The following is a 24,452-nucleotide window of genomic DNA, read 5'->3' as shown; positions in this document are numbered from 1 at the left end:
GAAACCCAAACCATCTGCACTTTGTAGCAATTCCTAATTGCTATCAGCCTGTCACGGCTGAAAAATCTCTCTTCTTTCTTTTCATACCAATAGGAAAAACCTGTAAACCAATGCCCTAGTAGTTGGAGGGACTCCCACCAGAAAAGGATCGTACAACACTGTGAGCACTTTCATAAAGAACAAAAAACAAAAAACATATATATATATATACATAAAATTATCATTATAAATCCTATTCATAAAACAGTTCTGAAAATACCCTTCATGTACTAGTGTGGTTCAGCAGCAGGCCCCTTATCTGAGCAAAGAATTAATGGGGCCAACTTTCATTTGCCTTCTTTAGAACTATGAAGGCAAAGAACAGCTCTCCCAACATTTTGCAGAGGGCTCTTAATACTGTGGGCCTGTGCCTCGTTAGCTTCTCAGTGGTTAAATATCAGTAAATGCAACTATCAGAGGGAAATTACTGGACTAAACTTGAGTAAGTGGTTCCAGCCACCTGCTGCTTTGAGGAAGGCATTGTACTCATCAGTAAGTAAGGTGCAAATTCAGTCCTTTTTTAAGTGTCTGCATGATCTTACTGGAGCATAATGGTACGGCTAGTCATAGCTGCTCAAAGCAGTCCAGGGGAAGTCTAAAAGCAAAACAGGATACAAGTGCTCTGTGCATGTCCCTTACCACTGCTGTCTACAGACAGGTTACTGTCAGTGTAAGATAGCAGATGTGGGAGAGAGAATAAATGTATTACCAGTATGGAGATAGAGGATATGTTGCTAGATAGAAGCTCACGCTTCACTGGGTAACCTGAGGAGCTGCAGAGAGCTGACTAAAGGAAAGTTTGAGAAATAACTGTAACTATGCAGATCAGTAGTTCCAAACTGCCAGATACTACATGCAGTGCTCTTCTCAGTGCTGCAGTTCGTCGCTTGGCAATGAAGCGGCTGAAACTGTGAACGAACTCTCTGGGAGATTTACACTTCCCACACTGAGGTGAGATCTATGGAAGCGATGTGCATTCATTCTAAGACTCTGAATCAAAATTGTTTCCTTCAGCATCACTACCCCTGTGAATACTGAAAGGTTTCATGCTGGGATGATTCAAAATGAAGGCGGGCCACACCGACACCTCCGGCATTTATTCTTCTGGGAGCTAGAACACACAGGTTCAAGTTCTCACAAGTGAAGAAGGGAACCAAGCCCAATTCTCATATGTGCTAGGGAAGCACTCTCCCCCCACATGGCATGAAACAACAGGCACAATCCACTCCTGCTTACACACTGCTCTCTGAACAGAACAGTTTGCCTTTTCTTTTTGATGGGTCCAGCCTAAGAGGTGCACATCAAGCATGCTGCAGACATGTAATGGGCCCCGAGGGAAAAACACAGCAGAACACATCGTCTGAGAAGAGGTGTTTGGCTGGAGATAAGCTTGAAGTCATTCATCCCCAACCTGACCAGGGATTCTATCAGAGCTGGAGGAGCAGAGCAGGAGGGGTTTCCTCTGATGGAAGCGTGGGTGCTGTGGAACATATAGCAAGCTTTTGGCTGAGGAAGCATACACTCAGTGGGGGATTGGGGAAGAGACTGTCCTCCATCTCACCTCACAGCACGCTTTGATGATGGAGAAGACAGCACTATAATACTCAGCACATCAAAAACATTATCTAAACCCCTCTGTATTTCATGTTTGTAAATGCTTTATTGAAAATCAACAGCAAAGTGGTCTTTTTTCCACCATAAATACTGGCAGCAGTGGGAACTGCATGTGGGGAGTGTGTGTGGCCGCTGAGGGCCAAAAGAAGGAATCATTTAATGCACCTTTGTGGTGTTTGTCAGCTCACCAGGTGGCAGAGCATCACAGGCTGCATCAAAGTAGTTCAAAGGATCGATTCTTTCAACCAATCTAAGCTGTGTTCAACTGCCCTAAGTCTTACACTAGATGTGAAAGTCCTCTGGTGGATTTGGTCCCAGACAGTTTATGTTGTGAGGAGTGGAAGTCAGACCTCAAAAGTCATGAGCCAATGCCAAAGGCGGTGTCAAACCCCATAAACTGTGCAGGTATGTGTAGCTGGATGTGAAGTTTCTCTCGGAACAAAGAGCATTTCCTGCTCTAAAATGGAAAGCAAAGAGACATTTGAAATTCACCTCTCTCTTCTGCCCCTGCAAGTGCAATCCTTTTCGCTCTTTACAGTGACAGTCAAAAATCTTGAACAAAATACTATGAAGGTTTAAGACACAGCCATTCAGGTGAGGTAATATCCTACAGAGAGGTATTTGGACAGCACACTGTGTGACAGTGAGAGCTTTGCTGAGGCAGAAATTCAATAAAAGCCTAATTAAGTCTATGCTGGGATTGGGTACCTCAAGAGAACCTCCACAGGGCCAAGAAAATGTTATTTCTACTAAATAGAAGGCAGTTTGCTATAATCTTAAAATAACAGCAGGGAAAGAGGGTCATCTGGGTAAAATCAGTTCAGCTCGTTTTAGAGGGCACAGAGAAAGAAAAGAGACGTACATGAAGAAACAATCAGTGTCTGATTAGACAGTGAAAGGAAAGAAAATTGGTACAAGTTGGTGTAATTTGCAAATTCCTGTGTGTACGTTCCCCAGCTGGTTTGCTGCCTTCAGTTGTAGCATGAGTCAGGCTGCTCGAGTTTTATGGTAAAACAACCACGATGCACTGTACAATCATCAGCAAAGCAAGTCTATTGCAATTGATAAATTGCTATTAAATGAATAAAGTGAGCCCTCCAGCAACAGGAATATACAATTAAAGGCTGCATACCAGAGAGGACATGTCACTGGCTGTCTTAAATCTCTGCTGGCACTTGAAAGAAGAGCGAAGCACTATTTAAATCCCTACAGAAATTAAGCAGTACGTTCTCACCTCTCTTAGGGGAAACACAGCTGTCCTTGATTCTCTCTTTCCCCCCACAGGATTAAAAAAGTGAATCCATGAGCAGAAAACCACTGGAGTGTGGGGAAATTAAGAGGAAATTACAAAAGGCACCTTTTGTAACGAATGTATGCTTTCACATTTCTTGATGAACAGAAGACACACTCTTATAAACAGTGTTTCTTCTCCTGTAAAATTCCTCCATCAAACCAAGGTCCTTACATAGCTGCTACGTTCCACCATTGCCATCAATTCACATTTTCATACTGTAGGCTTCAGTGTTTGGATAATTTAACTGATCCCAACACAGCGTGGCTTAGAAGAAATGGCATTTGACAGAAAGTGGAGAGAAAGAGAAAACAGAAATGAATGAGAGGAGAAAAATGATCTCTTTTGTTGCTAAAGTCCCACCCAGGTTATCTGAACTCTTTGGGATTTTTGAGTTTCTTGAGCAGAGTTGGTTGATTCTTCTTTTCTACAGCATAGAAATCTTTTTGTATCTCATACAGAATTTCAAGATCTGTATCTTATTCCCAGCTTTCCACCACAACAAAGGATACCTGCATCATATCATCACGTCACAGAATCATATCATAGAATAGTTTACATTGGAGGGGACCTTAAAGCCCACCAAATTCCAGCCCCTTCTGTGGGCAGGATTGCCACCCACCAAACAGGCTGCCCAGGGCCCCACCCAGTTTATGCCAGTGCCTCTAAGTAAAGAATTTCCACCTCACATCTAACATAAATCTCTCTTCTTTTAGTTTAAAGCCATTTCCATTTGTCCTGTCATTATTAGACCATGTAAAAAAAAAGCCGGTCCGCCTCCTGCTTGTAAGCTTCCTTCAAGTACTGGAAGGTTGCAGTGTTGTCTCTCCAGAGCCTTCTCTTCTCCAAGGCCATTTTGCTCAACCTTTCTTCATAGGAGAGGTGCTCCAGCCCTCTGATCATCTTTGTGGCCCTCTTCTGGACCCACGCCAACAGCTCCACATTTGTCTTATACTGGGGACCCTGGACCTGGATGCAGTACTCGAGCTGAGACCTCATAAGGGCAGTGCAGATGGGGACAATCCCTTCCCTGGCGCTGCTGGCCACCCCTCTTTTGATGCAGCCCAGGACACAGCTGGCCTTCCAGGCTGTAAGCACACACTGCTGACTCACTTCCAGCTCTTTGTTCATCAGGACCCCCAAGTCCTTCTCAGCAGGGCTGCTCTCAAGGAGTTCTTCCAGTCTGTTTTCATATCTGGGATTGCCTTGGCCCAAGTCCAACATCTTGTACTTAACTTTGTTAAAATTCTCATGTGTCCACTTTTCAAGCCTGTCCAGGTTTCTTTGGATCGCATCCTTTCTTTCTATTGTGCCAACTGCACCACTCAGCTTGGTGTCGTCACAAACTTGCTGAGGGTGCACTTGATCCCATCCTCTACACCATTGATAAAGATGCTGAAGAGCACTGGTCCCAGGATGGACTCCTGGAGGTCACCACTCATGACTGGCCTTGACCTGGGCACTCAGCCATTGACAATAACCCCCTGGCTATGACCATCCAAACAATTCTTTACCCACCAAATAGTCTACCTTTCAAATCCATCTCTCCAATTTAGAGATGAGGATGTGGTGCAAGACCATATCGAAGGCCTTGCGCCACTCCAAGTACATGACATCAATTGCTGTGAACAGCATCCCTGTTTTGCCCAGCCCAGACCCAAGGTTTGAACCTGGGCTCCTCACCTCTGAGAGTATTTTGTGCCTTAGCACTGCAGCAGCCTAACTGCTGATGAGGGTTGTCAGGTGCCATGATCACACAAATACTTGAATGTTCTAAATGGAACTCGGTATGTCAGGATGATGGTTGGACTTGATGGTCTTGAAGGTCTTTTCCAACCTAGATGATTCTTTGATTCTCAATAAGCAGCTATGGAGGAAAACATTTTAGTCTCCCAGCAAAAATATCAGTTGAGATGGATCTCCTGTCAGTCATGGCCAGCAGCAGCTGTTATTCTTCACATTAAAAAAATAAACAACAAACTGCTACAGAAAGGAGGAAAAAGATTTCACTAACGCACAAACTTTGCATTTGGGGCCCTGAACAAGACTCCTTAGATATAGCAAACTTCCAAATACAATATTTAGCAGCTCTGTACTGTTTGAGTAACTTCATTTGGAAGAACTGGGCTAATTTCAGCCATTCAGAGACTTGTTTTCCTTTATATGTGGCCACCTGCACAACTTAACTTTTTTGTATGGGCCGTGTCCTCACCTGGATCTTAGTGAATGACTTGTTTCTCTTTGAAGCACTTATTTTGCATCTTATCTTTTGAAAACACGCATTTCATGGAAGCTGTGTAATACTTCCGTTTGTTTTCAGAAAGCAGCCCAAGCTAAAAATAACAAATTCCTGAAGATTAAAAAAAAATATGAAGATCATAGGAATGTCAGCTAAGAAAAAACAGGAATTATGGATTGTCAGACTGAACTGTGGAAAATATCAAACAGGAGCCATTTTAAACGTACTCTTCTGCCATTAGGCTGAAAGAATCTCTGCCCAACCACTTTGTCGATATGTCATTCCAGTGCTCAGATGCATTTTCTTTGGCAGTTTGAATGAAATGCATCAGAAATGCATGTAGGTTCATTCACCTACTGCTGATGAGCATTTCTTTCCACCCTTGGATTGCACCTTTACTGCCTTTTTCAGCTTTTAAGCTCTTCAGAACTAGAGTCACATTTTTAACATTCAAGTGTTCTTCGGATCTGTAGGAAAGATGTGGAATTTAAGACATTTATATTGGCAAGATAAAAGTACAGGTCATTTTACTGGTTTTTATTGTTTGAGAGGCCCTGAAGAAATCCAAAAATTTTACCCACTCAAAGAATTTAAGTATCAAAGATAATCAGTAGCATGACCTTCTGCAACCTGTTTCCTTATCAGGATTAGCCTGATTGTTAGTCATGGTTTATGAGCTGGTGATTAAGAAGAAATCTATGCAATTCTCTGTGACTGCTTAAGTTTCTGGATGGAGAAGAAAGAACAAGAGTGTAGAACTACTGTTGCTTTTGCTGCACAGCATGGTTTTTATAGCATCACTTTTGGACTGATCCCAGGATGGCTCACTGCACAAACAAACAATTTAACTTTGTGGACTCAGAAAGCAAAACCAACACAAAGTTCCTGGGATCCAGTGTCAACTGTGTGTCATCCCTTCAGGCACGTTTTCATCAGATCAGCTTTATTTCTCTGGCTGATTCATCAAATCCTTTGTGTAGGATTCACATCATTACATAAACATTGGATTCCTTCTTAGCTATTGGAAAACAGCAGTCCCAACATGCTTTATGGTAGCAGTTTTCCTGGAAACAAGTTCTGCAGTGCACAGTTGGATTTGGATTTGAAGTAGATTAGTTTCTCCCATCATTAGTCTTTACAAACATGCCAAAATCAGTATAATCTTCTTCTGTTGTCTTTCATTTCCCATCGCAGTAGGAAGAATATCTGGAAATATTTTAGGTCTCTGTAGAATGGAAGCTGCTGCCACAGCTGCTGAGTTTGCTCAGCTCTGGAGGTTTTACTAACTTGGAAAGTTTGCTAGGAAGAAACAGGATTTTATTTCTGTGGTTTTGCATGTGTATTGGTAAAAGTGGTGATACCAGCACATTCATGTTTAGTAACTCCTATGGCAAAGCCTTCTATAAAACTTTTAGTTGCAGCACTCATATAATTTTCAGTCATTGAAAGACAGTATCTAAAAATACAGAAAATACCTAAATACTGAAACACATGCAAATTTAATGTCCAATAATGATCAATAATCAGGAGCCTGACTCTTTGCAAGCCACTGCCTTATCTGCAGCATTATCAACAGCTACAAGGACTGGTAACATTTTTCTGGAAACACATTGCTCTGGAGCTGACCTTTTAAACAGCTTACAGTGTACATTCACAGCTATTCCTAATGGGTTCAGAATTATGTAAGAGAGACAGAAGTACAGTAAATCGTGAGAAGCTAGCTGTTTCCTCTTATAGCAAGGCAATCCAGCTTAATTTGTAAAGTCTTCTTCAGTAGGGAACATCTCTGATAATGAAACTGCTAGAGCTACCAGTATTCAGCACACAAATCAACACGTATGCAAATTACTGCCAACTTGGTCATCCATACAGTATGTGATGTTACAGTCAGCATCCTTGATTTAAGAAAGGCTCGAGAGTGCTCCACACTCACTTTCTGATAGCAGTGGGACATTTGGTTGTGCCCTGCAAAGCCTTACTTCACCATCACAATCTCAAACCAGAGGGCTAACTCCTAAAACAGAGTAGAACAGTAGTAGAGTAGTAGAGAAAACAGAGAGTAGCAGGGCTACTCTCAACATGCACCTCTCTCATAAGTTTGGCAGTGTAAGAAGTCTCTCTTGGCTTGACCAGGGTTTGCTCTCTTTGCTTCATTAACGTTAGAAATAAAATGAAAAAACTTCTAGCATTAATTTCTTTTGGACAGAAGAAGGTAAGTATGAATCACAGAATGGCTTGGGTTGGAAGGGTCCTCAAAGAACCATTCCCTCTTGTCCAATCACCATCTATCCTTGTACAAAAAAAAAAAAAAAAAAAAAAAAAGAAAGACTTCCCTCACATTTATAAACTCCCTTTAAATACTGGAAGGCCGCCATGAGGTCCCTGCAGCCTTCTCTTCTGCAGGCTGAGCAAGCCCAGGTCCTTCGTTCTGTCTTCATAGCAGAGGTGCTCCAGCCCTCTGATCATGTTCGTGGCCCTCCTCTGGACCCTCTCCAACATCTTTGCCGAGTTGGGAGCCCCAGACCTGGACGCTGTACTCCAGATGGGGCCTCACAAATGCAGAGTAGAGGGGAACACTTACTTTCCTGTCCCTGCTGGCCACCCTTCTTCTCATGGAATTCAGAATTATACCATTGGCTTTCCAGGCTGCAAGCACACACTGCTGCCTCATGTTCAGTTTTTCATCAACCAGAACCTGAGTCCTTCTCAGCAGGGCTACTCTCAAGCAAGTTCTTTAAGACTTGGCTAAACATAGATGAAGTGAAAATTACTCCTCTTTGAGCTTCAAGAACAAGCGAGTGAGATGCAAATTTCAACTCTGATGCACCTACTGCCCTCCCTCAAGGTGTAATTGCCACGAGTTCAGAAATAAGCTTGCATATTTACTTAGAAACATGTGAACAGCACTACAGGTGATCCCGTACTGAACTATTTTTCAAACCTCAACCTGCACACCACTAACATCTTCTAGGAGTTACCAACCTTAGATATGAATCTAGGCTGACTCTCTCTGTTTTTGGTAGTCTATTGAAATCGTCCATCAGTGCCTAGGGAACTGTTGATTACAGTTTGAAAAATGCTGCTATGGATCACTACTCCCCAGTACTACGGCTTGTAGAGAAAGGTTCTAGTAGAGGGAAACTACAGCTATGACATTTCACTACTGCAGTGAGCACCATTCTCTGGCCTTCTTACTGCTGCATATTACTGTGCAGATGGCCATCTCAGATCCTCAGGATGGAAATGTACTGGAAATTCATCCTGCTCCTCCTCTCAGCAGGGTTCATCAACTCTGTGCTGAATGGTGATAGCTGTATTTATTTCCAGTCTCAGCTGAAAGGAGTACATATGCATTGTACTGCAATTGCACAGTGCTTCAGATAGAATAGGAGGGTGACAGTCACAGGAAGACTATCTTAGACATACAGCTCAGATCATCTGGATTTAGTTTACTTGTCTTCTGAGAACATCTGTTTCTCTATTAACTGCACTTGGAATGCAAGCTCCCCAAAATCCAGGTGGTCTGAAACACGCATAATTGCAGACCTAGAACAGCCACTGTGAGTATCACCCACTGTCAGTGAAGCCAATGATTTTATGTGGTTTTCTTCTTTAAACAGAAAGCATGCAGGAAAACCTGAAAAGAAGCACAGAAATGCTCTCATATGACACGCTCCAGAACTAAATAGTATCATTACACTAATGAATATTATTCACCAGTACAGGCTTTTAAACTGCTACATGAGAACAAACTGATATGGCATACCAACACTCAAAGACACAAAACTATACCACCCTACATCTGTCAGTGCTGTGATGCAGAAAAACAGCGCAGCCAAACACACAGAAGATAACAGCAAATACTCATTTCTCCTGCACGAGAACAATAACAGATCCCTTTCGCTACATTTAATGAAATCTGTTTGTTGTGTCTGTAGTGTCACAAACATGCACTGCTTGTATTCCTGCCACTGTCTGGAGCTGACAAGTTCCAGCAGATTTTTAGTAATCAGATAAATGACATGCAGGTTCATGTTTAAGGCCAAACATTCAGGATATGCAGCTGTAACTGCAGGGAACAAATGCCCTAATAGCAGAGCTTCAGAAAGGTTCATCCTAAAGCTAAAGAGAAATGAAAGACATTTTGAAAATTAAAGACATATCTGAAATTAAACAGGAAACAGATTGCGACGAAATAGTTCTCTACTTTCACCTGGAAACACACGTTTTTATTCCACAGTGTTTAATCAGCTTTATGACCACTTCCATGGAAATGAAACACATCAATCAGGTAAACAGTTCACACTGTCAAAGTCAGTACTTACCAGGAGATCCATTACTGACTGCTAAACCTGGCAATTTTGCTACAGCCATACTTTTTTTTTAGGTCTCATAACACATTCTGAACAATACAGCTTTCCCTTCCTGTTCTTCAGAAACAACTGCTGTTCTCATGCCGCATTGTAGCAAGCTCACATGCTCAAAGATGGTTTCCTTAAAAAAAATTACCACGTCACACATCAACATGGAACTTACAAAACACTCATAAAATTGTTGTTATCCTTACAGACTAACACCCCTCTAAATCAACATCCTCTCTGAAAATTGTCCCTGATGGAAGGCCAAACGTAGCTCTTGGTTAAGCTAGCCCAAATCTGTTGACTTCAAACGGAATGCACCCACCTTTGGGGATTTTTTTTTTGTATAAAAGCTTCCTCAGAAGGTTAATGAAATTAAGCTTTCAATCTGTTCTAGATTTTCAACATGGAACATTTATCCTTTATCACTGGGCAGAAATGAATTTTCCAAAGTATTAATGAATTTCTGTCTCATCCACGCTTTGAAGTTTTGATACCATTCTATGAGTTTTTTTCTTCTTTGAATTTTTTCTTGTAAGCTCATTTTTTTTTCTTTCTCTAAAACAGCAGGAAGCTCTTTCCAGTTTTTAATAAAGATAAACGGAGCCCCCATGGTTTTTAATAACTGTAATGGAGCACTGTGGTACATTGATGAATTTCTGCAATCACCAAGTGTCATTACATCTTCTATAACAGGCACAGATCCATATGAACAAGCTTCATAAATTCTGTAACATTCTGTATTTATTCCCACTGGGCACAACGTCAGATCACTCTGCAGCAAGGCATCTTGATAGTTTTTGAAACTTTCATTTGTTTCCTGAGGCTGCCACCTAGGAACGTAAAGAGGTTGAAGATTAACAACTTCCCCACATGCATTACAATGAAAAGCAGAGATATGCTTTAATATCAATTGCTTAGAGAACTGAAAACGTGGATGTAAAAAAAAGCTTTTAATCTTAACTATACTTAAGCTTTATTGATAATACCACTGTTAAAACCAGATTACAACACTTTTTAGATACGGTCCTTTTAGTAGCATACAGAAGTATGAGGGGCTAATTCAAACTCCCTGCTCAATATTTTGCACGACTCAGATGATGCATGTGTCTACTTATTCCACATCTGAGTTCAGAAAGAGACTGCCCAATGAATTTTTTTTTCACCTGAAATCCTACAAATTAGTGAAGGCTTACTCTTTACATCCCTCTGCTCTAGAACTGCAGCAATCCAGTGACCCTGTTAGTATGCCTGGAGTGTCTCAGATGTCTGTGAGAGTTATGCCACAGACAGTGTTCACCTCCTGAGGCTCTTCATCAGGGTAGCAGAGGTCTTGCTAAGCATTGCTCTGCCTACTATCAATCATTTCACTATTGTTCAGATTAAACCCACTCCTGTATGGAAGACAATAAAATACTGCTGCCTTTTTCTTCTGGAAAGATTAAGACGCACAAGATTGAAGACAAGTATTTCTTCTTCCATTATAATCAAATGTATATAAGAAAAAAAAATATGATGCCTCTACATGCAGGATACATACATTTCTAACTGAAATATTATTAAACCTTACACAAAGAATTCTAGCAATGTTCTCTTTAATCATGACTTTTACCTTTATTTGTTCTATTTTTTAACATTCAAGAAAGGACTGGTATTAATAAAGCAGGCAAAAATTCAGGGTATTTTCAAAAAGCGAATCAGTGTCTTACTGTTCTCTGGCTGCAATCCAGCAAAGCTTCTCAAGCCCATCCTGCTTCAGAATTTCCATCAGGGTTTCTCTAGAAGAATTCTTGTAAACTGTTCCTAAAAAATTACAGAGATACGACCTTGGATCGTGTAGCATTGACCAGCTGGGCTCTACAACTGGAAAATTTCTGTAGCTGTAAAGAGAACGTACACATTACACAATTAATGCTTTATGCTGAAAGAAAATACATTTTGCACCATGTTCACTGTAGCATATTCTAAGATTTAAACCATTTTTCTTTTTCAAACCAATCAACATCTGTAGCTATAAGCAAGCCAGTACAAGTTTTCTCCTAAAAGTTGGTCTTTATTCCCTTTGTCCTGACCACTCCCTTCTGGAATGTCTCCACAGACGTCTGTCCTATTTTGACACCACAGAAAGCATGCATGCACGCTACAAATATCCCTTAGAAACACACATTTCCAAAAGCAGCTGTTCTCTATTTTACTTTGCAATTATTTAATTCTCATTAATACATTGGTTGTCCAAAAATAATGCCTCCTTGTACTCCAATGGAAACTATAACAACGAGCAAAATAACACTTTGATAGAACAAATTCTCAGCCAGAAAACAGTATTTTTCAATATAGGCATCATCATTAGCTGTGCATTTTCACCAGCGATGAACAAAAGCCTGCCTGCCATCACATAAATATCTGCACGGCCATCCATAAACTGACTTGTCTTTCATGCCAGTGTTGCCACTGCTGAAATGCAGCACCCACTGCCTCAGCATGCTCACATCCACTGGTCGGTCTCCAGAAACATTCAACAAGCATCAGTGAATGTCAGTGGGTGCTATTATTTCCACATGGAGGAATTCAAGGCCATACCTTTGCTCTATATGCACTGCCACGTCAGAGTGCCCCTCTGCTGCCATCTGTCGTACAGCAACAACATGGAACAGGATATTGGTGGGAAGGTTCAGCCTCTACTGCTGTACCAACATCCACCTCTGACAGCATGGGCCAACATAATAAAACAGGAGACATAACTTTCAGAGCAGCCCTCATAATTTGGAATATCTGCGCTCATCTGCCTCACCTTCCCAGATTTGGATGAAGCAGCCCTTTCCAAGTTCTCCAACCTGATGAACATTAATTCATCTACTCTCACAAAACCAATTTTTCCCCCATGCCAAATATTTTTACAGCATTCTATTTATCTTTCTTTTCCTTCTTCCCTTGGAAAATCTGGACCATTTACATGCCTTTAACAACAAGTTTTCTAACTGGCTGCAAAGCTCCATCCTGACATCTGATCTCTCTTTCTACATTCAGTTTCACAGCACATGTTACTACTCTGTTGTTTCTTTCTGTTTTGTCACCTTAATCTTGACATCTCAAAACTCAACTTCTTTTTGCTCATGAACTCCCAATATCATCAATTCTCTGACGCTATCAAGAATCCAATACTTCAGTGGCACCATGTATAAAGCTACATATAATCTGCACACTGACTCCATACAGGATGCTAAATTCAAGTGCAACACAAGCTATGAAAATAATCCTGAATTCTTCTGTTCTTGTATTATCATGATACATAGCTAAAACACTATGAACTTTGTTAATAAGGATTAAGGTAGAAAAAAATACATTTAACTGAACCAAACACATACCTATTTCACATAAACAGCGTGAGCACTATGTAGAACAAAAAGGTCTTGTGAGTAAGCAGTTAAGCCAGCTTGTTCTAAAGTGATGCTGGAGTATACTAATTCCAAAGGAGAGGCGTATAATTTACTTTTGAGAGCCAAAATAGGGGTTAAAAAAAAAAAAGTATCACCAATAGTACCCCATTCCTGTCCTGAACAGACCGTAGTTGGAACCTCATTACATTAATACCTTTTAAATCCTCGTGTACATATTACATCAGCAGTTATGATAAATTTCAGGAGAAAACCTACTGAAGAAAAATTAACAGAAAACTCCACTAAGCACAAACTGATTTTTTTTAGAAGCTAAACCCTATACTTTTTTCTGTTATTATTTTAATTGATAGATGTAATTTTGAAGACTCCAACGCATCACGTAGAAAATCATTAACAGGACCATGTTCTACTGTACTCATTTCGGCTATCAGCAGTAATATTCCAATTCTATTTCCAGCCCTCATATAGAACAATTAGGTTTCAAATGTAAACCTGTGTCTACAGCACTTACGTGGCTACTCCTAAAGGCCACTGGAAAATATCTTCTTCATTTACCAATGCATAGTCGTACGTCACAAAGAGCAGATTTACAAATCCTCCGTGCCTTTTCAGGTATGGCTGAATCCATTCGTTGTTGCACTGCTCATTCCCAAGCAGCACAACTGCTACATGCTGTATCTTGCGAGTCTGAAGCAACGTTTGTGCATAATGCAACCACTGAGTGGCGTAAGCGATCTTTGCTTTTTCTCTTCCATTCAGAACTAGCACGACATTCTCAGCTTCAACTGAGAAGTAGCCAGGAACTACAGATGGACCAGTGATGAAGCTGTGAAAACCAAAATACAAAGAGTAAACACCCTTAAGGCAAATTATTGACCTTGATCTTCTAAGCATCCTCGCTGCAAGCCAGAGGCATTTTTCTTCATTAACGTAAATGCATACACCTATGTGAGTGCAACCACTTGTGCTGTTAATATCTATAGTTATAACGAGGAATATAACCACTTTCAGCTTTATTTTGGAGAAAAATAAAAAAAGATTTAGACTTAAATGGAAGTACAGTATTTTGCCAATAAACCAGAAGTGCCATTGTGTTTGAACAAAATGTAGGCAAATCAACTTAAAAAAAACCCAACCAAACATACACACACACACACACACACACACACACACACACACACAGAGGACACATGCTTTGATGATCACTCAAAGTCAAGCTTTTTATTAATTCCAGTAATAACCAGTGAATAATGCATTAGAACAACGAGAGGAAAAACTTGTAAAAGCTTACTAAAACAGATGTCTTAATAAGCGACAGCTGGCTGGTCTGGTGTTTGTTTTGCCCTGAAATTTTGGTTATGTTAAAGTAAGCCCAGTAACCAGACTGCATCATCTGATACTCAGTAGAATCCCTAAGGCAAGATATATGTATCTAAACTCATGCTGCTTGTGTGATCCTGGTCAAACCACAGGCTTTGATACAGGTCAGGTTGCACAAAAGTTTTAGGTATGAATTAGATCTATCACAATATATTGGAATTGCAGCCATGTAGCAAAATCATTACATCAGCAATCATTAACAAGCATGGGAAGTGCAAGTACATAAGCAGCCCTTTATGAACTGCCATGAAGCAAACCAGTGTTTGCCAGCTCCTGCTCTTCCATCACCTGCTTTGTTAACAGTGTTGACTGATCTCAAAGGATTAGTGATTACACACCATGGGAAGGAGTGGAGGTGAAAAAAGGCTAGGTGTTCAGTTTTTTTCCCCTCAGAAATCAATTTAGTATTAGTGTTTCAGGTTGAAAAACAATACTGCATTACTACAGTTTTTTAAGTACAATTTAATTTAGAATAAACATCAGTTTTAATGAATTGGAAATAAGCATGTGGTATAACTCACAAAATACTGAGACTAGCAGTTTCAATTCAAGCACGCTTAGTGAGAAGAAAATTCACAGCAAAGCTGTACAGACTGCATCGCTGAAGATACCTGAAACAGGCTGACCTTTGGTAAGTATACTCTAAACCTGAATTATGCTGCCATGCTGCTGGTTCAGTGCCTTATTTTGGAGCCAAGAAAACTCATGATTAGGAATTAAGTCTGTTAAAAGATTTAATGTAAAGCAGGCCAAGACAAAATCTAAAGTTAAATATACAGTGAGAAAAGACTTCATAGGGCACAAGAACAGTGACAGCCTCATCACTGAGACTTATAAGAGAACACCCTGAGCATCAGAATGCCTAATACAGAAAATAGGATATGCAGGTGATAACTTTGTGAAAAGAGACCGGGGGGAAAAGAGTTTTATCTGCAGACAGTGTTGTGAGGCTACCACTTGTACAGGAGTAACATGAGGTACAGCTGGGGAGGGAAGGATGGAAGGAAACATGAATTTTAGCAGCATGACATTGTGCTGGAGGGAGAAAAATCAAGAAAACACCGTACTTCAGTAATAATAAAACAGTACTAAGATTGTGCTATTAACTACCAATCAGAATACAACAGTGGTTAGGAAACATAAAGGAAGTTACAGAAGCTGCAAATTCACTATTCACATAGATTATATCAATACCTCATCAGACCGAGATGTGGAGTTTGCATTTTGGACTCAATAAACAACTCACTTCCAATGAAGTCTTTGTTTTTCCTTACTAGTCTGAAAACTTCTACAAAAAGATATTATTTTAGATTTGGTTTTCCAGACCTAGTTGCAAGGTAACAGCCGCTCTATAGCAGCAATATAATTAGGTTAAATATTTTAACAGAGGAAAAGATGCCAAATAGGTCCACGATTGGTGAAGGCTTTTAAATATATAAAGAACAAATATATGAAAAAACCCATAATAAAGGGAAGTACAGAACTAGTGGGACCACTTAATGGCAACGGTTTGAAAAACGTAATCAGAGGTAACAAAGCCACAGCAGAGAACATTTCCACATCTACCTCATTCTCTGAAGAGGAAATGGAAATCAAAACACATTAAGCATGATATCAAGTGAAGAAATTGGAGCTGGACGGCTTTCACTTGCGAGTTCTGAAGGAACTCAAACATGAAAACTGCAGAACTGCTGGCAAAGGTCTGTGCAGCTGTCATTATGAAGAGGTACTGTGCTTAATGAAAAGCTCATCTGCCAGCATCAGTCCCTTCTACAAAAACAACTTGAGGGGACTCTCAGAGCTACAGAACAGGCAGCATGACTTCCCTCTCTGGAAGAACCTACAATGAAGAGTAACATCACCGGCTCTGGTAAGGTCACACAGGTGGATAAACTCTGCTGCAAGCATGGCTCCTACAAATAAATGCTATCTCACCAATGCGACCTGCACCTATGAGAGTGTTAGTAAGAATACAGATAAAAGGGATCCCATAGTAACAGTGTATCCGGCTTTTCAAAAAGCTTCACCAAAGGCTATTAAGGAAACTACACTGCCGTAAGTGATCCCTTGCGAAATCATCTGTCAGGAAAAGAAATCTTTGCTTGCTAATTTTGTTGAATGTGCTTTCATTCAGCTATCTGCAATGAATCAAGAAAGATGTCTGCAGTTTGCACAGAGGGCAGAAGAATGGACAGAAGAAAACTGTAGAACAACAGGGATTATCAGGGACTGAGACTGTGGGAAAGCATCTCTGAATGTTAAAATAGACAGCGAAACTCTCCGTGGAACAGAAATTTAGGAATGCTTGTATGATTGCAAGTTTGACGTTCCCTTCTCTACAACATCCTTCTGAAAGACAAGAAGATGTGAACTGCTTCTGGCCAAGCAAGCTGATGCACTCTGTTCTCCTACTTACTCTAGAAGTGCCAACACATAACTTGGCAGCTCCTTCTCCTACTGTTTTTAAGAAAATGTTCCCGATTTTCAGGTAGAATTCAATACTTCTACCATCCTTTAAGCAAACTCTTGACTAGAAACTCAAAGCCATTAAAATCTGCACCAAAAATGAATATTCTCCATCTTAAAGATACACATTGGGTGTAGTTATGCAAGTGTGTTCAAGTAATAATTTGGCATTTCTTTCTTCAGATTTGAGACTCCTCAAAAATGTTCAGGTGAACATCTAGCTCCCTCACCCAGTAATTAAATGGAAATAATTTACCTCAGCCAAGCAATAAATAAGTCAATAATTCCAGAAAATATTTTCACCAGTGACCAGCCAAGATCATACATTACTTCTTCCTCACAAAAAGCTACAAAATAACATTTCCAATTTGACTAAGAAGTATAACCTCACTTACCTCATTTCAGAATCCCAATCATTAACATGAGTTATATTTTTTCTATAATTTTCACCAAAAGTTCTTACCAGTTTGCTAAATTTTAACCTCTACTATACTGGTACCTGAATTAAACTTCACATTTTCATAGGATCTGATGCTCAAGTTGAAGACTCTACTACTCCCAACTCCTCTAAACATAATAAGACGACATTAAAATGCTAATATAGAAGTCTTTCTTTGAAAGATGCACGCAAGCAGAGGAACCACGTGAGGTTATTATTCATCTGAAACAGGTAGACCAGACAGAAAATATGCTTAATCATCCAATCAATGGACTCAGTTACATGCAGCGAATTATTCCATATAGACAAGAAAAGCACTGTCTTATAAAATACCCTCACGTCCATACAAAGAAGACTGGCTGTGAGGCACTGGCACAGCTGCTCAGAGGAGCTGTGGTGCCCCATCCCTGAAGGTGTTTGAGGCCAGGTTGGGAGGGGCCCTGGGCAGCCTGAGCTGGTGGGTGGCAGTCCTGCTCATTGCAGGGCATTGGAAGTCATGATCTTTAAGGTCCTTTCCAACCCAAGTCAGTCTAGGATTCTATGATTCTTTTACTGCACCTTAACTGAAAGCCTTCAAAAATTGTATTAAAAAGTGAATGATGCAAAACTTTAAGGTGCTAAATAATACAAAATATGCTTGACTACAGTCTTAAAATGTGCACGGTCACAGATCAAAATTCATTTTCAAAACAAGCAGTGCTTCAAGTGTCAAATTCCTTTATAAATAAATTTTTGCTTTGCTTATCAAGTGGTTAACCAAAATGCCGAGTCTGGCAGGTTGTTTTTGTTATAAATAGAAAGAAATTACGGTTTTGGTACAATCCTGTTAATGAATGAGCAGATGAAGTCCATTTTCCCTAAATACAACAGAAATAAAATGGCACAAGACATTTTCTTGCCTCACATCTCTTTCAGTCAACTCCCAAACTCAAGCCTCAGTTTTAACACATTTCTCAGGGCTGGTTCCCTCGACTGGTGAGGTCTCTTTGCTGCCATCTTTCTCAGCACTGGGAGTCTTTTCATACTTTACAAAACAGTTGATGGAATTGCTCCATAGCTTTTGAATTTTTTTATGGTGATGTGTTTAGGCTGTTCTTATGTTTATGTTTTATTAAGTAGTTTTTATTAAGTATTTTGCTGTTTTTATTAAGTATGCTTTTCCAAATGTAACTGTTTCTTGTGATTAAAAGAGTATTAAAAAAGTATTAAAAGAGTATTAAAAGAGATATTGTGTGCATATTCCTCAGTTATCCATACACCACAAAATTACAGAATCACAGAATTGTAGGGGTTGGAAGGGACCTCCAGAGATCATGGAGTCCAACCCCCCTGCCAAAGCAGGTTCCCTACAGCAGGTAGCACAGGTAGGCATCCAGGCAGGTCTTGAACATCTCCAGAGAAGGAGACTCTAAATAAAAGTACTTTCAACTTGTATTAAAATAATTCCAACTTTGATGGACAAAATTATGTACCTCTGAATCTTACCATGCTCTTTAACAAACTCTGCACTGGAAAGCAAAAATCAGTGAGCAGGAGGCTTGTTAATTTAGGCAGCTAGTACCTGAAATGTGTTTTTCCTGCTTTTTGGCTTCCTTCCCTCCACTGCGCAGTCACATCAGCTGGCTCAAGATGCCCTCCAAAAATATGCTGCCATAGGTAAAGGCCTACATAAAAGACAAAGATATGATGCAAATTTGAATGCATATCTCTACATTACCAGCAAGAAAAAAAGAAGGAAAAAAATAATGTAGTTTTAGAAAATAAAAAAGAGTAAGTACCTACTCAGAAAAGAAATATGAAAATTTTTATGGACACTGCACCCCCAAATTCTCTAAGAGTTGCAATTAGTTAATATAACTTTTTTACACATCAGGCATTTGAAAAGATTGTTCTGCTTACTAAATGAAAATATACCACATTAGCGTTTCTGTTAACATCTCTTTCTGGCACCCCTAACACTTAAAAACACTTAAAAAACACGTATTAATCAGTACTCCAAGCACAAGCATATTTCTCTTAAGCTTCTGTGAAATACCCAAATTTTATGACAGAACGTATCACCATGTAATACACTGTGTGCCCTGTGCTAAGTAAAAGTTTTAACTAAAGCTGGAAATTCTACATTTCTAAAGAAACTTTAAAAATAACAGAGGGCTACAAAAGTGATCCAAGGGATGGCACATGTCCTATAGGGACAGGCTGAGAGTGCTGGGGCTGTTCAGCCTGGATAAGAGAAGGCTTCGAGGTGACCTGATAGCAGCCTTTCAGCATCTAAAGGGGAGCTATAGGAAAGAAGGGGATGGACTCTTCAGCAGCGTCTGTGGTAACAGGACAATGGGAAATGGTTTCAAACTTAAAGAGGGGAGATTTAGGTTGGATGTAAGGAAAAAGTATTTTACAGTGAGGGTGGTGAGGCACTGGAATGGGTTGTCCAGGGAGGTGGTAGATGCCTTGTCCCTAGAGACATTCAAGGTCAGGCTGGATAGGGTTCTGAGCAACCTGATCTAGCTGTGGGTGTTCACTGCAGGGAAGTTGGCCTAGATTGCCTTCAAAGGTCCCTTCCAATTCTGAGGATTCTATGATTCTATAAGAAAAATGATATGTGTTCAACAGTAGCCAAAGTCCAATTACAGAGAGGCAACTCAACGTCTTCTTCACCAGAACAATTTCCCAATTCATCAATGGTTGCAGCAGTACACAAAATGGTCTATTTCTCACTGCACAATACTTTAGTTCATTAAGGGTAAACATGACAAAAACCCTGTTTTAATCAAATAAGACGCCTATCCTCTGTTGCACTGTAAGTTTTGTGCACAGTGTGATCCTGTTTCTTGGCCATTTGTACAACTCTTCTTTGACAGATGTGAAAAGCAACCCTGAATAGAACTGATACAAGTAACTAGTTTTATATTGGTATTAATATAACACTGAATAACTACCACTTCCTTAATGCTTCTCATTTACAGATATACACACATTTCAATATTTCAATCATACGTATAATATCTGTACGTATATAACATTCATTTATTGAAAAGCAGAGGAAAGTGTTCTACCAGAGAAGTTGTGATGAATAATTTTTCATTGTATCTGCTCACCAATCGCTGCTTTTCCCCAGATCTGTACTCTGAGCCTGGTTTGTTCTAGCTGAGACCTTGCATTTTGTACCAGCTTAAGAATATTTTCGTATCTCTGCTGAGCCGCAACCTGTTCACTTCTCTCATCAGCTTCCCACGGGTTCCACTCTTCATTCCCCAAAGGAACGTGATCGATACCTGGGATACCCAAACACACAACTCACACAAAACCCTCTCCTTAGACGTTTACGAAGCGTACACGCGTCGCGGTCGGTACCCCAAGCCCGCATCTCGTCACGCCCCGCCCCGGCCATAACGGCGGCGGGAAGATGGCGGCCGCCAGCGCGGGCGGGCGGGTAGCGGTGGGGTGTGGGCACAGGGGCTCCTCGGCCCCGCTCTCCCCTCAGGGGCCGCCCCCGCGCCCCTGCTCGTCATCCCGCAACGGGGACGCTGCGGGGCGGGCACTGCCGCTCGCCCGCGACGAGGCCTCTCCGGCGCGGGCCGTCTTTCCCCGGCGCGGTCTGCCGCCGCTCTCACCTCGCGGGCCGCGGCGGTCCCTGTGCGGCGGGCGGGAGGCGGCCGGGCGGCGGGGTCGGAGGAAGACGGTGTAGGCCGCGTACAGGGAGAAGAGGCCGTAAGCGACGAGCAGGGCGGAACAGAGCCGCTTGCGAGCGCCCCGCATGCCGCCCGGCGGGGAGAGCGCCGTGAGGCGGCGGCGGGAGGGGCTGCAGCCGCGGCCCGGCGCTGCGCGCGTCCCCGCGTACCGGGGTTAATGACGGCGCTGGGCGCGACAAAGGGCAGCCGTAAGGGTTTTATCTCATAGAAAGCTGTAGGCTGACTCAGTTGAATCGTTTTACATAGGAAGTTGAACCATCAGTCTTTACTAAAGCTAGATGTTACAATTCCTGGGAAGCAACCGGCAGCCTGTTTTCTAATGCCACGACCCTGACAACAGCTGAAGTCCAGTGACCTTCATCCGCTCTGAGCACAGAGAGGGTTTGCAACAGTACAGATCATAACATGACACACAACCCCACAACCTGTTCTGGCTCTTTTTGATTGATTCCTTTTAGAAATATATATATAATAATAAAATAAAACAAAAATACCCTTTTGAGCACTAAAATTTGCTCTTACACAGGCTGAAAATTTTTAGAAGAGGCCTCTGCTAGCTCCAAACCAAATGGTACTTGGTTGCCTTAGCAGGCTTTGGGAGATGCCAAATCTCAGATCTAACTTAGTTACATACGTTCTACATACGTTCCCAGAACTGGAAACATATCCTGGTAGCCAACAGTGATAGCAGTGATACCTTTATTCTGGGTAACCTTTCTGGTGGTCTACATTAGCTTGACTTATCATTTTTTTCCAGCCCAGTTCCCAGCCCAGTTCCTAATCCTGAATGTAGCTGTGGTTTTTATCTCAGCCAATTCAAACCTTCCTAATACACTTATCAGTGCTAACAGAACTCTGTTGCAGAAGTGAAGTTCCTTTTGGGAGTCAAGGCCACTTCATCTTGGCTACAGTGATTTATAGTTTAATGGGAAAAGTGTGCCAGATAAAAGCTTTCGGAATGATGACTGGGTTTTATTCTTGGTTTTTTAGCTTATTGCTGTGTGAATGCACAGTGAAGTGCTATAGTCTCAAACTTTGAAAAGAACGGAGATGTGATATCTATAGAGATTGATATCATACCATTTTCAGCTCTAACTGTAGCCTGTTTTCTAGACTGTATTGGTAACTAGGTTCACATACTGAGCTGCAAAAAAAATATAGGAAATCGATTTGCAAAGAGTTTACTATTTAATTTAAAACAATGCAGTAATATAAACTGTAAAAAGTAATTAGAAAATTCTCTTTTCTTCCCACACAGATTCAGCTAACTTCCTATACAGGGGAGAGGCTTTAAAAAAAAAGTCAAGAAGGACTAAATCTAAGAAACAAGTGTGACTGAAAAACATATGTAATATTAAGAATACATGAAGAGAGGGATAGAATTAACAGAATGTCTAATAAGTAAGGATCTTAGAGTAGGAGCTTTGTCTAGGGACTATATGGTGAGACTAACAGGAAGGTAAAACTGGAAAAAGTCATCTTAACCATGGGGATTCCTCAAAATCATGAGAAACCATGCAGTAAATGCCAAAGTCAGGGAATGCCTGTACTTCCTACGCAGTGTCTGTGGCAGCCTACAAAGGCCTACTAACTTTCTAGTACTCTGTAGCAAACTGGATATGTTGTTGAAGACCTAAAGCCCACCAAATGTCGAGAAAAGAGGAGTAGAGCACCACTAACGTCCTAGACCTTTGCACAAAGCAAATATTTGAATCTACTAGGTGATGCTAAGAAGTAGGCTCACCTCTTCTACACAGCAGGACGTAAGGCATGAGACATGGAAGAATCCTAACCTAACAACAACAACAAAAAATTGCGTTTTTAGAAGAAGTGTAAAGTGCATTCAATAAATGCTCTTTCTATTCAAGAATTCATTTCAACAAGTGAAAGTTAGCCTGGAGTTTTAAAATTATTATTATGGATGTGGCTGGAAGTCAAAACATTCTGGTAAGCAGCTGTAGAAGCAAGCTTTTTGTTTCTGTGAAAAATATATTTTTTTATGTGTGGAAAAAAATAAAAGATTCTTTCTGCTATTTGCTTTTTAATGCTCATAACTCCTACAATAAATTATTCTCTAGTATCCTTTACACTCTCCACCCTTGATATCAATGAGAAGTTGTAGAAAACTGCGTTGGTCAATATGTAATGTAGACAGAACTGAGCAAGGTTCTGGGCACAGCTGAGAATGACAGAAAGGGTCTAACTGACTTCATCAGAATAGAGAATCAGAATGGCTTGGGTTGGAAGGGACCCCAAGGATCAACAAGTCCTTCCCCCCTGCCACCATCAGGACCACCAACCTCCAGATCTGGTACTAGACCAGGCTGCCCAGGGCCCCATCCCAACTGCTCTTGAACACCTCCAGGGACAGAGCATGCACAACCTCTCTGTGCAGCCTGTGCCAGCACATCATTACTCTCTGTGAAGATATCCAAACTAAACCTTCCCTCTTTGAGCTTGAAACCATTCTCCCTTGTTCTATCACTATCTACCCGAGTAATATGAAATGAGTAATATGGAACGAATACATTTGTTGTCAGTAACTTCCTACAAAGCTTTTCTGGGTATAATTACTGTTCTATTAGTCTTGTTTTCATCAATTAAGAAGCCTGTAGGTGTCTTAGTGCCATCTGCAGAATGTAGGAGGCAGCTGCTATTGCAAGTTCTTTTCTGCAAAGGCTCAAATCTGCTAAGCTGCTTTGTACAAGTCTGAAAGAAAGGGAAAAGTCTGCAGGAGGCAATTAAAGAAACGTAGATGGAAAGAGGCCTTCATTCTAGCTGGAGATCACAGCACCTGTTCCGAGGCTTTTCACGGATTCTCCTCTGGATAGAACTCTTAGATAGGCCCTGTTGCTCATTAATGGAAACAGTGCTGTCTGTGCTTCGTGTGAGAGCACCCTAATATCATCCTTCAGGCAGAAGCAGATTGGGGTCTCTTTTACCTGGCTGAACTGTTCCCTTGATGGGGTGATTCCATCTGGCAGAGAGGTGGTGGTAAGTAACTGTCGATAGTGGTGAGGAATTAATGGCAGTGACTTTTTTTTTAATTATTACAGCTAGGTCAATAGGAGGGAGTCCATCTGTGGCCTCGAAGCCTCTTAGTTAAAATGAGAGCAGCTCCCTCTTGAGAAACTGATGTGCTGCAGGTACGTCAAAAGAGGTTGGTTTTTTTTTCTTCATTCTAATAAAAAGCCAAACCTATCTGTCAATCTATGTTTCTCTCAGGTACAAAACATAAATAACTGGAGATGTTTTTAGGTATTATCTGGTTTGTCCTCCTGCATTTCATGCACTATTTGGAACGTCTCCAGGCTGTTGTCTGTATGGAATGTCAAAGTACAAATCCGTCTGAAGCATTGCCTATCAGTAACACAAAGAAAGAGCTGATGGCTGCTGCTTCCAAGTCTTACATATTTTCAACAGCTACATCAGGACCAGGGTAGACCTTTCCAACAATACTGATGGGTCTGGCAATGGAAGCCTGCTTTGAAGTATGGTCTGCCTTATTCTGCAACTCTTGCACTGCCATAGTTTTG

General features: G+C 41.0%; 1 protein-coding gene across 2 annotated transcripts; it reads right to left on the bottom strand.

Annotated features, from left to right (window-relative positions):
* Positions 1-9,390: 9,390 nt before the first annotated feature.
* On the bottom strand, positions 9,391-21,038 carry RXYLT1 (ribitol xylosyltransferase 1). 2 transcript variants are annotated; one of them, XM_048929119.1, is made up of 6 exons: positions 20,839-21,038; positions 20,323-20,499; positions 18,786-18,888; positions 13,451-13,765; positions 11,251-11,421; positions 9,391-10,374 (listed from the first exon to the last, which is right to left on the bottom strand). In XM_048929119.1, exons 1-6 carry the CDS (start codon positions 20,981-20,983, stop codon positions 9,957-9,959), a joined length of 1,329 nt encoding a protein of 442 aa, XP_048785076.1. In that variant the 5' UTR covers positions 20,984-21,038; the 3' UTR covers positions 9,391-9,956. The 2 variants fall into 2 exon arrangements, with proteins under 2 accessions (XP_048785076.1, XP_048785085.1); XM_048929128.1 differs by lacking the exon at positions 20,323-20,499.
* Positions 21,039-24,452: the final 3,414 nt, after the last annotated feature.

This window comes from Lagopus muta, chromosome 1, assembly GCF_023343835.1.
Source record: "Lagopus muta isolate bLagMut1 chromosome 1, bLagMut1 primary, whole genome shotgun sequence".
Lineage (NCBI taxonomy): Eukaryota > Metazoa > Chordata > Aves > Galliformes > Phasianidae > Lagopus > Lagopus muta.
Note: the sequence above shows the minus strand (reverse complement) of the source record. Positions and strands in the feature narration are given on the sequence as shown.